Source organism: Mugil cephalus, chromosome 14 (genome assembly GCF_022458985.1).
Source record: "Mugil cephalus isolate CIBA_MC_2020 chromosome 14, CIBA_Mcephalus_1.1, whole genome shotgun sequence".
NCBI classification, from domain to species: Eukaryota; Metazoa; Chordata; class Actinopteri; order Mugiliformes; family Mugilidae; genus Mugil; species Mugil cephalus.
In genome coordinates, this window is record NC_061783.1 from 12,013,336 (window position 1) to 12,030,649 (window position 17,314).

At 44.4% G+C, this 17,314-nt stretch overlaps 1 protein-coding gene across 4 annotated transcripts in view; it reads right to left on the reverse strand.

Moving 5' to 3' along the window:
• runx1t1 (RUNX1 partner transcriptional co-repressor 1) overlaps positions 1 to 17,314 on the reverse strand; it is a 55,139-nt gene that overhangs the window by 16,311 nt on the left and 21,514 nt on the right. For all 4 annotated transcript variants that reach the window (XM_047604826.1, XM_047604824.1, XM_047604825.1 and 1 more), the window contains exons 2-4: positions 6,016 to 6,153; positions 4,261 to 4,502; positions 808 to 897 (exon numbers count right to left, since the gene is read on the reverse strand). In XM_047604826.1, coding sequence (XP_047460782.1) covers positions 808 to 897; positions 4,261 to 4,502; positions 6,016 to 6,153 — 470 coding nt within the window. The remainder of the gene's footprint in view (positions 1 to 807; positions 898 to 4,260; positions 4,503 to 6,015; positions 6,154 to 17,314) is intronic.

Consider the following 17,314-nt stretch of genomic DNA (forward strand, 5'->3'; position numbering starts at 1 on the left):
CAGTCCATCCCTCAATATGAACCCCACACCCATTTGTCATCTTTGACTACCAAAACAAATCACAGCGCCACCGCCCCCGCCGCCGCTGCCGCCGCCCTCACACCCAGTCTGCCTCCAATTTGTGCAGACGACCAGAATGCACACCTATCTGGCGCGGGACGCACGCTAACGGCCACTGTGCTGTTTGCAGATGAGAGAAACGCTGTCGTGGCCGAAACAAGGCGGCCGGTGACGCAGCCAGACGCTTAAGAGAATGCCCCTTCTTCTGGTAACTGCGCTAATGGCTCGAAATGGTACATAAATGGGGAAAATGCGGCTTAGTGGGAAGAATAATCAATAACAAACAATCTTGTAAGAGAAAGTGGAGGACGCTGGAGAGCGGCGTATGAATAGGGGAGTCGTCCTTGGACCAAAACCACACTCTACCGCGCCGTGTTCTGTTTCGGCATGTTTATTTTAAAAGAAACCCAACGTCTTTCCAGTTCGAGTATTGTACAGAAAAACATTATAGTTCGAACACAACGAGCCACGGGACCCAAATTAGGCAGAAAAACAGCAGAAAAACACAACTTTAGCTGTTGAACGGCAGAGAAACGAGAAAGGGCCAAGGAAGGGATGGAGAAAGAGAGAGATAAAGCTGCATAAGGAGAAGAGCGAGACTCCCAAAATAGGGAGAACACAGGGATAAACGTCGAGAACGTAAGTATGCACATCTGGATCTGGGCTGGCTTAATGCTTTCCAGATTCGGATGATCAGTCAAAGAGGCAGGCAACCCTCTTGCAGTAATGGTATATTTAAATATCTACCTTCAGAAAGGGGATGACAAAAGGTCGCAGAGGGAAGTTGGTGGCTTCTTGGAGCTTGGAGTGAAATTCTTCGATGGTTAGCGTGGAATTCTGGAGGGGAGAGAGGGACAGAAAGAAAACACATGAATCCATGTGGAAGGCATTAAGTGATAATATTACTTATTGGAGGCTAAGCTATATCCTGGCCCGGAGTGACTGTTTTGGGTTTTGTAATAGGAAGCACATGGGCAGGCCATAGTGAAAAGAGCCGCAGAAAACAAAGACACATCTCTTTCAATTAACAAAACAAATGCGCATGCATGAGTCACGTCATTAAAGAATAGGCTGCATGAAGACATGCTCCTTAACCCGAATGTTGCCGGACATTTAAGTGCAGTTGGTTGTCGTGCTTTTCAGTCTATTGTCACATTATTGTTGTCAGCAGAAACTAAAAGCTGGACGCGTATTTTTGATGGCGAAGACATCTGTGACTTGAGTAAAGGTTGGTTAATTTATTATACATGATTTATGTCGGGCAAAATAACAGATATGTTATTGTTTTGTACAGGAAATTTTGAATTGTGTTGTTTTCAAGTGTCTTTAAGTGAAATACAGTTTACTGGATGCCAGAACCTTGGTACATGAGCCTGCAAAAATAACCCAGGCTTGCATTTCCTCTTTATTTTTATCTATATTTTCCGATTCAAATCAATCTTTGCCTGAAAGATCTGACATGAATTCATAGAATCCTCGGACTGATTTTTGGAAGACCATTTCCCGCTTTTTCTTTCCAGAAAGCAACACCGGTCTCGTACGAACGGTCTACCAAGAGATTAGTTTATGGGCGAGTGATATCCAAAACATGACGAAAGTACCAACCCTAAAAGCTGATGTGTGGCAGCCTTTTGGATTAAAAAAAAAAGTATGACGACAGAGAGGAGTTGGATATACGAGATGTGCCAACTAGAGGTAAAATATTGTGGAAACACCACAAATCTCCAAAACCAGCCAACATCACTTAATTATTAAACCTTTTTAATAGCTGGCTATTTGAATGAATAGCTATTTATATATGTAAATCATTTTAATAAACAACCAGCTGGTTTAGGAATTGAAATATCTCTACATTAATTGTTGAATTGGAATCAAATTGATCCAGGAAATCAGAGGTGATAACCAGCGCTTCAGCATCACGGGGTGGAGCAGGGAGATAAACAGGATATCATTTGTGTGTTGTCAAAAGATTTTAAACACGAATACTGAATGAGAGTGCGTTCCTCTTCTCCGGTTACCTGTAACTCGCGTTAATGGCTGCCGGCACAGCAGTGACACCATTTTTCATTTTTAGCACTCTCAGGGCGTAGAGGAAGAGTGAGGAGGAAAGAGGTGAGCATGCAAAAAAAAAAGAAAAAAAAAACAAGGGAAGAAAAATCAAGCGAGACAGATATTATTTTTCCTCTCCCCACTCTCTGCTTTATTTCCCAGACCTGAATTTTGTTACATTCAGTCTTACATCTGTTCGCCCAGATTGCGTAGGGGCTGTTCTTGACAGCTAGTGAAACCTCCCGAGTCTCCCTCTCTCCCTCTCCCCAGCACACAACTAGCTAATTAACGGTGTCACTCTTTTCAATAAGGCAGGGGGAGGGACAGAGACACACACACACACACACACACACACAGAGAGAGAAAGAGAAATAGAAAGGGGAGGCATGCAAACCGAAAACGACACAAGAGAGGCATGTGCATATGCAGACGGTGAGAAAAATAAACATAGTGAAGCCAAAAGGAGGTTATGCTCTGTGTGGCTAATTAAAAAAAAAATCCTCCTCCATCTCCTCCGCCTCCTCCTCCTCCTCCTCTCTGCACAACATTCAATCACTATTTCTGTATTCCCCTGCTCGTTAAACTCAGATCTACTCAGAGCTCACAGACGTGTGGTAAATCTTCAGATTTGCGCCTGTGCTTTATGCCGAATGCTTTTTCGCCGATATCGCCTTGATGTAATCATGTCGCCGAGCAGGAGAACACATCTGTCTTTTCGAATCTCTGCCGGATTAATGTATTTTTAAGTTTGCAGGCTTGGTTTTGTGTTGTGTTGTGTTGTGTTAGAAATGCAGAAACACTGGCTGAAGGAAAGGCTTTTGCACATGCGGTAATTTAACATTTGTTGTCAATAATAAATTCTAATTTGGGATTTGAAGATCATGCGGCGCATTATTCACTTTATTTGTTGGATCTTAATTTGGGTAGATTAAAGCTTTAATTTGTGCGTCCTATTATACAGTCGCCATTTGATTGTAATTACATCTATTTATTAGCTAAATAAATAAATAAGGTTTTAATATGCAGCTGGGTGAGTCATGATATCCGATACCTGCACAACCTCTGTGATTAGCTGGATGCAAGAATAAGAAGTCGAATCCTTATGCCCATGATTTCCATTTTGTGGCATGTTATATTTCAGTTGACTATGTGTAGTCCAGCTAAATTCATGTTTAATTTATGGCACTACAATTAATCCAAAGTGCGTTTACCGTAGGAAGGTGGCAGACTCAGGGTCAGATGTAACTGTCAGCATTAAAATTGCTGTGGTATTGTTTTGCCAGGCTATGTGTTACACTGTTGGACATTTTCATTCAGCACCTTAAAGTGGTTTGAGCACTGCCATCGGAAACAACAACACTGACCCCTTTCTGATGGATTCATTTTTAACAAACATCCTGCTAGCTGAGTTTTCCAGTTTCCATTCATCGCCCTAGTGAAACAAGACTGTTCAGAGAAGATGCAGCAATATTTTCTGCTTCTGGTGTAATTTCTCCACAAGCTGTCAGGGAATCTGGCAAGAAAACTATAATCTATTATAAATGGAATAAATTATATATGTAATATATATATAATAATTATGAAAAATAAAATAAAATAAACTTATCAACAGCTTTTAGGTTTTCACAATTTTCCAGGTGTTCTACTGGAGCAACAAATGCCTAAAACGCATACAAACTTTGTATATTAACTTTATACATCTACATATTAATGTTATTCATAGCTCTACTCAGAACAGAGGGCTAGAATGTGTCTATGGTAGGGGTGGGAAAAGATATTGATATATATCGCGACGGATTAATCTTGTTTTTTGACTCAATTACAACTTGTATTTTAAGTTGCATTTAAAATTTCCCTGTAGAATATCTGTAGATATCACAATATCATAATATTGCACTAATGTATTGTATCGTGACTTAAATATCGTGATATATATCATATTAGGATATGATATGTATCGTGACACGATATGTATCGTGACACGATACGTACGATACGTATCCTTGCCAATATCCAGCCTTAGTCTATGGTGTGAACAGCCAGGCCAACGCCCAGGCCCAGAATTAGAGGATCACAACGCTTCACAAAGTGTTTTTACTTCCTGTGCGTCCCTTTTGACCCTTTTACAGCTCACGCACGGTATCTACTTACCACCAGCCCCAGCACCAATGTGCGGACCCGTTCGCCAATCTCAGGCGAGATGTCGTTTCCGAACTGCTGTAGAGTTGTGAGGAAGCGCTTGAGCTTGCTCAGCTGCCGGGCGCCACAGGCCGGCGGCAGCTGCTGGTTGGCTAGAGAAGATGACGAGGACGAGCTGGGTCCATTGCTGTAGCCGTTCGGAGGAGATGGAGCGCCATTGAGCGCTGTTGGGGAGTGACTGCTGCCATTGGTTACTGCGCAAGACAGGGGTAAAAAAACAGAAGCAAAGTAAGAAACATTTCTATGTAAATAGGTAAAAAATACCCTAAAATCCTGCAAAAAAAAAGCTTTTTGGGAAAGACACAACAGGTCCACCTCATGCAGACTTAACCACTGGTTTGAAATGGTGTACAGTCCCCTGAAACCCTTCACAATCCTCGACATTTGTTTCCAATCAGCGCGGCTTGTTTGATCCTTTGTGGCATCCTCCCATAAAAACCATACTTCTGTATTTGGAGACATGTTGTCTTTCCCCACCTCCTTCGCCCTTTGCCTACTTTGCTGCAGTCTAAACAAGCGGTGACAGTGGGACCCCCCGTCGCGCCGGAGCACGGGAGCAGTGTGTGTCTATGTGCGCGTTGGGGGAGTTGGCGCACAAAGAGATACGAGGCGGCGTAAAGCGCTCTCTCTAATGAGATTAGGTTTTGACTAGCGATCCACTCACTCCCCCCCCCCCACCTGGCCGCCGTCCAAAGCCGCCACTGTAAAGAGAGGAGAGAGACGAGATACTCAAACTGCATCTGGTAACAATTACGTCGGATGGAAATCAAAGCATACTGCTTTGTTAAAACCTTCGGAATGTGTAATGAGAGAGCCGGGCCTTTCCTCCCTCATTGCACGGAAGCTCCGACGTTAATTGTGGAGTGTGAGCGTTTGCAGCACAGAAAGAGAGAGAGTAGGAGAGAAGCATATACAGGGAGAGAGTAAATACCAGAAATGAAGATAGAGAGTATGTGATTGAAAAAGTAGAAAATAATGCCTCTGCAGCAAAGAAGCTGCACTACCAACGCGCTGTTGAGTGCTCTGAGCATTTCAAACCGCAGGGCCTCTGATTCTTTGATTCTAGTGCTCTTCATGCAAGTAGTTAAGTATGCACTTCTGAGCGAATACTAGGGTGTAATTTGCTCGTCACAAGCTATGTGCACGTCATGGCAACGCTCCAACAGTTTGTGAGTGCGGGGCGTTAATGAACTTGTTGGGGGAGTTGTTGGGTATGAGTGCAATTTGGAAAGGCTCAATGCAACTTGTTAAGAAGGCCTTGTGATGCTGATGGGGCCCCTTTCAGGTTTTATTGGCATATCGCGACCGTCTTCCCATCTGGGATTCTGTCTGCTCTGTTTAGCGTGGGTGTAATGTTCCTAATGTCCTGTGCATGTTTCTTGTGTGTGTGTGTGTTGAAAGGTGAAATGATACTTAGCATGGTGGGATGTACAGATGTCGATTTAGGGTCATTGTATCATATGCAGATGCAAATACTTGTTGGCATTTTAAAAAAATAAATAGCAATTTCTGGTTTTATATTCACAACCTTCCATTCACGCTATATTTTGCGATATAAGATATTAACAAAAAGACTCACTCCATTATTATTATTATTATTAGTCTATTATTAATGTGCAGTCCTCAACAGGTGACGTAATCTAGTTTGGATTCTTTCATTCACTTTGCAGCACAGAGTTAGAAGTTCGAGGTGGAAGCTTGACTCACGTGTGGTGGGCGTGTACGAGCTGTTGCGGGGTGCTCCTTGCGTACTGGGTGGGGGTGGCATGGTAGGGGGGGTCAACCTGGACTGTGTCTTGACGTCCGCAGGTGAGTCGGGCATGGTGGAGCGCTTCCCAGTGCGATCTGAAGCGAGAGAAGAAAAGGTTTTAATTTAGGCAGCAGGGTTTCATTTGATAGCGAAATGTGCGAGCGGAGCTCCAGATTTAGAAGCAGACCACATAATATGCAAGTGGCACATGCCTAGTGTCGTGCCACAGTGACACTGACGCACGTGCTCTGACTGCCAAATGAGGAATGAGAGGGAGATGGGAGAGACTCGCAGACAGACACCTGAGAGAGGAGCTGCAGCGAGTCCAGGTCTCATTCCACCACCATCTGTGCCTCCCTGCAGCCCGCTGTACAAAATGGCAACACCACCCCCACACATCCCCCAACCCCAGCTAATGACTGCAGTGCTCATTACACTCAAACTAATACACATCCTTTCACGCCGCCTTAAAGCACGGTATCTCTGGAAACTAAATTCACATCTGCTCAGGACGGGAGACGACCAACCTGTGTGATAAAACAGACGCGTTATGCGAGAAATCTGCGCGGATTATGGAAACATTTTCTCCCTGCGACACGCCTGTTTTCGCCTGCTTTGTGCTCGACAGATAGCCGCGTCAAATGTGCGGGAGCAGCGGCGAGGCGTTATCAGAGTCAGCGGTGTGAGGGCCGGGCCCGTGTGAGGGGGACTTCTCCCAGCACAAGCAGTAACAAGCCTATCAAAGAGTCAACAGGCTGTTATCAAATGTGTCCGTGCCCTATTGTGGGAAGGTGATTTAAAAAAAAATAATAATAATAAAGTGAAGACAGACGGAAGGGTGGAGGCACAAAAGACAAAGGAGAGAAAGGAAGAGCTGCAAGGGAAGTTAAAGTTTTATCTATGACATTAGGAACTTTCTGGAATCAGTGATTTGATGCATGTGCTCCAAAGCAAACACATTCTGTAAGTCAGAGCGGTGAGGCCCCCTACCTGCTAAATGTGTTCTACATTAAACTTGGCCTAGTTCTAGTTTGCATTCAGTACTAAGCTAGCTCTTTTCCCTTAACTAAAATATGTTGGATTCGCGTTAATGTGTATTTACACATTAAAGGACCCCCTGTTGAAGACCTATGCTTCAGACCTTTAAATGAAACAGTCCTATATTTTACATGTTTGTTCGAGTGTGTAAATTCTCTTCTCTGCAAAACGTTTGTGTTGGTCTGCCCCGGATCCACAGTGCCATAGTTTTGGCAGAATGAAAGAGGAATACTGACGTGAGAGAGCCAGGATAGTCTAAGCCTGTTAGCGAGGCCCCAGCCTCAATGCCTCTCTGCAGCCGAGGTGCACCGTGACTAAGTATTTTAGTCATGCTGGCTTGGCTTTAGCAGGCGGGCAAGTGAGAGATGGAGATGTCAGTGAAATTCGAAATAGCGCTCCGCGAGTCCACTTCCGGTTCAGGCGTCTTCTGTTACTTTTTTTGTTTTTTTTTTTACACACACGTTGACCCTTCGAGAATTAAAGTGAGGGAGTATGACGTAACCGAGTGAAACCGCCGAGGCTGCAGACAACAACAACGCACCAAAGTGTCATGAGCAGCAACGTGTCTGGGAACAGATTAGTTTCTCTAGGCTTTAAAGGTTTACTGCCGTTACCGTACTGCGACATGCAACGGAGTGAGGATTAATTTCTTTAAGTAGTTTTCAAAGAAACGTGAGCCTAGAAGATCTACTGACTGCTCCTACGGAGCCCTTGTGTTCTATCACGCTGGAATAACTTACTGACTGGCGCACTACCGTTGGAGAAAGTTAATTTCAAATATCCCCAAGGTCTCAACCCACATCGTCAGATACAGTTACAGATGAGAAAGTAAAATAAATAAAGCCAACGGTTACTGTAGACGTCCAGGGGAGCACAATTAGGACAGGCAAACCACGCGATTGTTGCTTATGCGAACGCCCCCCTTAAACCTACGGAGATCCTGCAGCGCATCGACAATACTCTACCACCACATACACTACCACTCTTTTGCCTCAGGCCCCAAGAACATATGATCGCCACTGTAGAGTAGTCCAGCATAGACCTTGAGCCTAAAACCTGATGGAATATTAGAAGTTCGTTTCTTATTCAGTTACAAAGTCAGTTTAGTAAAGACTCATGCTACACCGCAGCTTTAACTGGGCAAAGAAGGAATGAAATTAAGAGAAAACTTTAAATTCGGTCTTAAGGGTGATTGGAAAGGCAGGGAAGAAAAGGATGGGGGTGAAATATGAAGAGAAGAATAGGGAAGAGAAGTGTCCATCCAGAGCTTACAGTACGTTTGGAAACTGCTTCCTTCTTTCCTCAACCTCTTTCCTCATGGCCCCACTCACTCACACACACATAGCATTTTTCTCCATTCTGCCAACCTGGCCAGACCGAGACAGGTTTACTACTCTAATTTCACCAGTGTTAAAAAAAAAAAAAGAAAAGGAAAAAAAAAAGGCTGGCCTATTTATTTTATAAACTCAGGACATAGCAGAAAAGCTAGTGGAAACATATAGTCTTACCTCTGGCTGCCAGCTATCATATCCTGTATGCCTGCCTAAAATATGATCTATGAAAACACAAGGTCATTAGAAAAAGGCCGGGTGACAGGACCCAAGGCAATTCATCATATTCCAGTCAAACACAAAGAACTTACATGTATATACTTAACAAGCCTAAGTTAAATAGAGTAGAGTCGCCGTGTCCCACATGGTTGTGCTTATCCTCTTTCAATGCATCTTTGAGCTCATGCTTTCCATAGTTCTGTATGTTTCCTTTCCTAATTGTGTGGTCATTTCTGGCCCAGTTCCCTTGATCTATAATTGAAAGATAGAAAGGTGTCAAATTAGGGTCTGAATCATCACATAATTACCTTAATCTTTGTGGCCAGATAGGAAAAAATGGACAGAGGGAATGACTCACGTAACCACAATGCAATTTGAAATCAGATACCGACTTCTAGCGGTTCCTAGTGTAAACCGTGCAACTACGCTGCGTAGTGCAACAACAACAAGTGGGGTGTTTTCAAAGGCCTGAGCAAAGTTTTGCAGTTTGTGTACGAATAAAGGGCGAATAAATATGAAATAGCAGAAAAGTTTAGAAATCCTCCTGCGTGGTGGTGGAGGCCCTGCGGTGGAGAGAAAAGATGAGTTTGGTTACGGGCTTGTAATTGTGGGATAACACCTGGGTCAGTGTTATGATTGGATGGCAGTGGTCCGATGGAGATGAGAGAAACAAACAACCGAAAGCATCTGAAACTCATCTACCGTCCCTCAGGTAAAGGAGATGAAGGAGGAATGAATTGGTGTGAAAACCTTGCACACGTGCATCCAGGCAACAGCAGGGCCTTGCACAAGCCCACAAAGACACACACGCTCGCACACGCTGGTGCGATTTATAAACAGCATCGTCTCTGTTTCTGATTTGACTGAGGGCACTGCAGAACACATAAGCAGAATAAAATCAATGGTTTCATGCTAACCAACAAGGGCTGCATTCAGCAGTTACTATGCCACTTGAATCGATGCCAATTCTCTCCCCCTACAAGGTAATTCATCCAGTTTTGAAAATAAAAAATACCTCTTACAACTCAACCGTGTCACTGAAAACAACGCACACCATATGCTTGTGTGCTATCCATTACATGAGCCTATATATATATATATTTATATATATGTGTGTGTGTGTGTACTTTAAAATAACAAATCAAATATGTACCGCAGACAAACAATCAGACATTTTATTGAATCAATAAAGCAACCTCATGCATATTTCATATCAAAAAGTACACTTAAACAACCTTAAGAAGTTGATCATCTATTCAAGTCTGATACATATGTTATAAGTTAATGGCTGGATGCACATCTATTAGGCCTGTTACTGCATGTCATGGGCAAAGCAGACGATCTGCGGCCAGCCGACTGTGTTCCAGGCCTGGACTGGATATCGATGTGCTGAGCTTTAATGGAAAGGGGTGATGAGTGCTTTGACTTTGCCTAACTCTCTTTACGACTTCTCAGAAGTGCTGCTGTCCAGGAATTAATGGATTGGAGAGGATGAGAACAGTTGTTGAAGAGGCAGCGATTAGCCATGAAGGAACAGAAGAGTCTCTTCGGGTGTGTGTTGAGTCACTCATTCACTCCGCGCAGGCAGAGGTGCCAAATCCATTGATCGTGTCTGTGGATGACAGCGGTTGACGTCTCCCTTTGGTTTTTATCTGAAGCATCATAAAAAGCTATTAGATATTTGGAGCATAGGTGGCCTGAGTGAGATTAACCCGATAGAGAATATCAGGGTCCATTAGAAGCGTATTAACCTGCTATAATAATAATAATATGAATGTGTATCACTTTTCTGCAGTCTTCGTTGTCATTTGGGGATACAACTCAGAAATTTGAATGCGCCAAACTTCAAGAAATCCTATGAACAAAACAACAAAAGTTGCCTCGCTCCGGTTTGCAGCCTCTGAAATTGATCCTAGAAATGAGGCAGAACCTTGGACAACCAACCTGCCACTCACAAGGATGTCTTCGCGCTTACATCACTTGTTCGCATCGTCCGTGATTACGTGATCCTCGGTGTTTGCAAAACCTCTCTGCCTTTTCTTTTTTCTTCCCTCCTTTCTTCGCGCTCCTCTCCCTCTCGCTCGAGCCCTGTTTTAGCCGAGCTCAAAGAAAGGAGATTTTTATCCCCCCGCTGACTTGTGATACATGCCTTTGCTAAGGTTACACGCAAGTTACATCACTCGCCTAAAACAAGGTTGTTGCAATGAACGATATCTAGAAGGAACGTGGTCCCTGAGAAACAGTTCAATATGTTACAGAGAGGACTTTTCTAACCCACAACTCAAGGCAAAAATACAATGTTATATCAAAACCTTATACATTTCATCATCGCGCACAAAGCTAGGAGGCCATTTCGCATTCAAAACACGCCGAGAAACGAGGACAACATTGCCTAACCTTGATATTTTAGATTACTCGCATCGACTTCAAAGTCTATCATCAAGAGATAGAGTCAAACAATCTCCATTACACACTTCATAAGCTGGAATTGCCTCCATGTGTATGTGCGTGTTTGCGTATGTGTGCGTCTGCGATCGTGCCATCGGAGACCCAGAAAATGATGTGATAACAGTGGCAGTAATATGCCACTCGAGAGCACTTCACACAGCCAAATCCCATTCTTCAAAACGACAATGGATTTCAATCACGCTGGGTGAATTTTCGAGAGTTAGCGGCTGTGACATAAACAATTTACTGTGTGCTGGCGCCTGTGCGAGCGCAAGATTGTATTAGTCAGACATAAGATACCATCATCATGGAGTTAAATGGAAAAATGCACATAGGCTGACCCGCTCGCGCTTTGAGGACGCAGGTTTATTGTGGGACGCTGGTGCTTAAGTGAAAAACCATGAAGCCGCAGGAAGCCTGAGAACCGAGCGCTAATGTCCACAACATGACAACGTCTATGCAGAATTTTATCCTCCAGGCGTGCAATACCAACACACCCACACACCGACCGACGCCGTTTGAAATAATGTCTGAGGAGAACGGAGGGGGGGAGGAGAGCACATGAGAGGTAATGGCGATGCTGAGATGGTGCAATAGAGGCTTGGTGGTGATTGCTCTGTGCGCTGGGTGCAGATGCGGAGAAAAGGGACCAGGGGGACGGAGGCGACAGAGAGAACGGAAGGACAGATGTGTTAAAGAACTCTGCTGAGGGACAGGTGGGATGATTGGGATTCAGACGGAGTGCGCGGAGGAACAAGAGAATTCTATCTGTATGCAAGTGGAGGAACACACAAACACGCATGCACACACACAGCCAGATGGAGCAGTATGCAGAGCATGTCCCATCAAACTCCACCCGCTTGTCAAGAAGATGTATGGATGCAACGCCCTACCGCAAGCCCGCGAACACACAAGTACATACGCACGGCCGCTGCAAGGTTGCGCGCACACACTGGCAGCGGCACAACAAAACGATCTCCCGTTCTTTCTCTCCCGCACCCTAGCAGACACGGGATGCAGAGGGGAGCACCATCAGGTTGTCAATTTGGACTTCCTTCTCTTCCTTCCCCCCCTTATTTCTTCTTCTTGCCATCTTGTTCCTGCTCGTTTCTCACACTCCCTCATTTTCTCCCAAGTCTATCTGTCTCACCCCCTCCCCTCGTCTCCCCTCCCGCCTCGACTGGTTCCCACATTATGATCACACATTGTTCTTAAAAGTTCACTGGTGGCTGCTGCTGCCGCTGCTGCTCCATCTCGTCTCCCAGCAATAATACCGTATGACTTGCTTTTACCAAGAGAGCACGTGTAATTCAAGAAACCTGAACGTAATCAATGCCTATAAAATATTTTTATCCGATTACATTATCAATTAACTGTTCAACTCTCGCCACAGTGGAAACATTGATGTCAGTTTCTCCCCCTCCATCCCTCCATTTCTGCATCCTCATGGATTTCCTTAAGCTATTTTTCGAATTAAGCTTAGATGTGGATGCTAATTATTTATGTTGGTTGCCAGCGACTTAAAGATTTAATAGGATCCAGTAATGTGAATGTCATTACGTTGTTTTCTTGTTCAGCCTTTATTCTCAGTGTTGAAATGTTACATCTGGGACTTTTCTTTGAGAACAACTAATATCTGGAGGTAAAGTTTGCTTGTGGTGGATTAAATGCTAATATAAATACACAGCACCGCTAACGGACATATTAGAGATGGCAGTGTGATCTCCAGTTTCGTTTGTCTTGCCTTAAATCACAACCCTGTCTCCTCCTGTTGTGTCAAGCATATATAAACTGTATCTATCTACTAAACATAATCGTGAAAGAGTGGTGGTACAATGAAGCACTGGAGGACTCCAAACAGATCTGCTCCCGATCAGTGCTGACAGTCTTTTGCATCTCCCACCATATCTGTACTTTTCTCTCAGTGTAACATAAGGAGATTTCTCAATTGCACACAAAGGTCTGAACACCATCTGTTCCATCACACAAACACTAACACACACACACACACTCATGCATGCAAACACACACACACACACACACACACACACAAAAAAAAAACACATTAACTAAACACAAGCGCCCCGCAAGACACCTCAAACTACGCACACGCACACACACACACACACACACACACACACACACACAGTCACACGTACACGCTTTGGACAATAAAACATATGCGGTTCATAACGTTAGAAGCCCTCGCTTTTCTTTAAAAAAAAAAAAAGAAAAAAAAAGTGATTTATAGGAATGTCTGTTTTACCCATCTGTTGAAATAAAGTCTCTCTTGCAGAGAGAGAGGAAGCAAGTGTTAAGGAACAATAAAAATGATTCACAGTGCCCGTTATGCATCCTCTCAAATCAAACTTACTCCCGCCACATCTTGTTGCCAGGCAAAACTGAACTGCAGGATCTTATAAAAGAAAATACAGGCAACGTGTGAGAGAAAATAACAGACACAGAAAAGAGTAGGAAACACCAGGGTCAGAGAGAGTTAACGGTAAAGAAAATATGAAGAGATAAGAGAGATTTTTATGTGCTGAGAATAGAATCAGAATCAGCTCTGTGGGCCAAGTATGTGTGCACATATAAGGAATTTGACTCCGGGAATAATTGCATTTTTCACTAGCATGGCCAAGCAGAACTTTTAGAAAAAATCTATGAAAAACATTGTTTATTTATGTAAAGTTGGCCTGTCATTTTCATTAACAACACAATGTGAAAATGATGACATAAATGTAGCTTTTTGGGGGATGGTGATGTAAGATGTCAGATGTAAGCCTTGGAGAGCCGTGGCTGGCTTTGTGATGGAAGGCAGCCTGTTGAAAATTGCCTTGGGTCGTTTCTGATGCCATGCTGACACAGAGCAAAGCGGAGCCCAAATGGGTCTGGGAGTTTTCCCAGGCAAGACCCTACGCCAGCAGAGGACTCGCACAAAACTCTCAACACACATGCTAAGGCTGATGACACATGGCTTATTTCTGAGGCTCTCACGCACGTGGCCAATGGGTCTTCTCTTTTGCCTCATCTGTTTGCATATTTGCGTGGCTGAGGGTTTTATGCTGTTGACGAATATTTAAGGTAACACGGTACAGAACGACAAAGTCCTTGTGGAAATCACACAATGTACTTTGAAGGACTGATTAAAAATATTCAGTTGCGAATAATCGCATGATATCCATAGTTAAAGCGCGATTAATCGCAAATTAATCGCTATTGTTTTATCTATTGTACATGCACCTTCAAGAGTTATATTTTCACTCTACTCAACATTGATTACTTTATGCAAACTCTCATTATTATTGAAACAGTTCACAATAATAACAATGCTCTCCAGAATGTTCTCCATAATGTCCTCAAAGGTACTGAGGAGGACATGCCGCGTTGTGGTGCAGTGTGAGGGGATCTACGGCTCTCATGTGTGAGCTAGCAGTTGGTGCTTGGGACTTGCTCAGTTCACATGTACAATAAGTGCAGGTGGTTTTGTTCTCGTCAGCAGAGTGATGACGTGGCTGAGGGTCTGAGCTCGTCGTTCCCAAGGCTATTTCCCTTGTTCGTTTCTGCTCGTTTGTTTCTGCTTGCTGATTTCCCAGAGTATGGGCGACGCCAAGGGTCAAATCGTAGAACAGGCGAGTGTTGCTAATGTTAATGCGTAACATTCGACAGCCCTGGTGTTCTTGTATTTTTACATCTGTAAAACGCAGTTGTTCTCAGCTTGTGGCTCAGTACCTCAATCAATGCTTAATCTTTGCTTTGCAGCATGGTGCTATTTAATATCACTAATAGCTACGTCCATGCATACACCCATGCGCACAACTAAGTGGCAATTTGTGTCCTTTCCCGGCGACGTTGCCTTAAGCTAGCTGGAGCCCAATTTATATCCGTGTGTGTCCATGCTGAAAAGAATCATATCCCTGTCCACCAGAGCAAAATCAATTTTCAACAGACAGTTAAGGCTCTCTTGTTTTACATGACAGTTTTTGTTTTACTATGTGAAGAGAGACGGAGGCACAGGGGGAGGGAGGAATGCATGAAGGAGTGGATGGATGGAGTGATGTACAGTGGAGACGAGGTGAGGGCGTGGATGTTGTGTGTAGGGAGGCAGACGGGGATGGAAGCATGATGGGTGAAACATAGCCGGGAGAGAGGATGGCGGGGATGCCGAGGAAAAGGTCTGACAAAGAGAGATAACATTAGGCGCCTATGAGAGACAGATGGGGAAATCAAATGCGAGAGGCAGGAGATGAGCACATAAAACAAGAGGGCAGAGGCTAACAGTAAGGGAGGCAGGGCTCCTGAGGGGAGGGAACAAGCTCGTCTGCCTGGAGTTTTCAAAATATCACATGACGGCTGCCATGTGTTGGAAATTACTGCCGGTTAACTATCTTCCCCAAAACCGCTCTGAAAAAATATGTCTGCAATTTATGAAATGTGTTCCAGAGCCTTGCTAAATGGATCCAGATTTGCAAAACAGAGGGGGAAAAAAAAACCCTTTATCCCTCACCGCCCTGTTTTTTTTTTTTTTTTTTTCAGAAAACTACTACTCCCTTCTTTCTTTTTTTACACCCCCTTCTTCTCCCCCACTGCTCCCTCCTTTGCCCCGCAGGAGAAGATGTTTAAAAACAGGGTCTTAGACACATCTGGTGAGCAGGCGGCCAGAGAGTGGTGGCTGGTGAGACCTCAGATCAAGGCATTTCCAGGCTTGTGTGTGTGTGTGTGTGTGTGTGTATACCTGTGTGTTTGTGTAGGACATGACCGTGGTTTGCTAATGGCTCTGAGTGGGGCTGAGAGTAGAGTATGGCTGGAGGCAAAGGCGGCAGAGGGATGGCCTGCTCTGTCACACACACACACACACACACTTAAACTCAGTACCACCACGACCCATTCCAGGTCAGTGATGTGTCTTTGTCTCGTTTCATCTAACCATTACACACTTTCTCCTTGGCTGTTTCCTCCCATCGTTTCACCGCGCACCATTTCACCTCCCTGTCATCCCACTGCCATCTGAGTCCGCTGACAAACAAGAAGACAGCAGCTAAACATGGGCAGGAAAACCATTTCACAGCACTGACCTCTGGAACATCACCGAAGTCAAACACCGTGTAGCAGTTACCACAAAGACAGTGAATAATGTTCAGAGCGGCGTGTAAGGTGCTGGCCTTCCACGGGGAACAACTTATTATCGCAATTAACTCTTCTTCTTCCTTCAGCACAAAGGACTCCAAACACTGGAAGTAAAGTAAACATTTTAAATCTCAACAAAAAGTGACTATTCAGTTCACATTCTTTTTTTTTTTCCAGTGCAATACGGCAAAAATTTAAACAACATATGCACAGACTGGCATATTTTCAGTCTGACAAATGCCCTCACATCTGTAATGCGAGATTTAATGAATAAAAATATTTTCCCTTTTTAGTCCACTAATGTACGTAGCAGCTGTACATCCGTGCCTCCGTTTATCTGGAATGTGTGGGCAGTATCATCACACGTCTTTGTTCCGCAGGAGGTGCCTCAGATCACTTTCCCTCTCCACATCCACCTCCCACTGTCCATCAAACAGCAGCAGCTTTCCAACCGGCACAACTTTGAACTCTGTCCCTCACGCCCACCACTGATACTACTAATAGCATCATCGCGACAGTCCCATTGTTTTGTTTATACTGTGGCATAAACACAAATGCGCGCACGCATGCACGCGCGCACAGACTCAGCCTAACCGCTCTCCAGTGCTACAGATGGATGCCACCACTCTCTCTGGAGCGTTGCCAGCACCAGCGAGTGAACAGCTTGCCTGGCACAGTGCTCTCTGTGCGTGTGTGTGTGTGTGCGGGCATGTGTGTGTCTGCATGTGCCTGCAGAAACAGTAGCGAAATAGCCTAGCACAGATGGGTGGCCAAATTCCCCACCCTCCCGTACACCCTCTTGCATACGCACAAGAGCACAAACACATGCACCCAAACCGACACGTTCACACACATATGCTCCCAAATAGAGACACACATGCATGCAGATGCAAACACACACACAGAGTGTCTTGGTTCTGCTTAAGTGTTCCCGACCTGGCACACGCTGCCGCTTGCACAGCTGCTTCCTCGGAGGCACACGCACTTATAGGCTCGCTCACACACACAGTGTACACACGGCAGGGGATCACAGTTACATACGCACACACACACACACGCACACACACATCTGCGCTTAGTTTACACTTCCTGT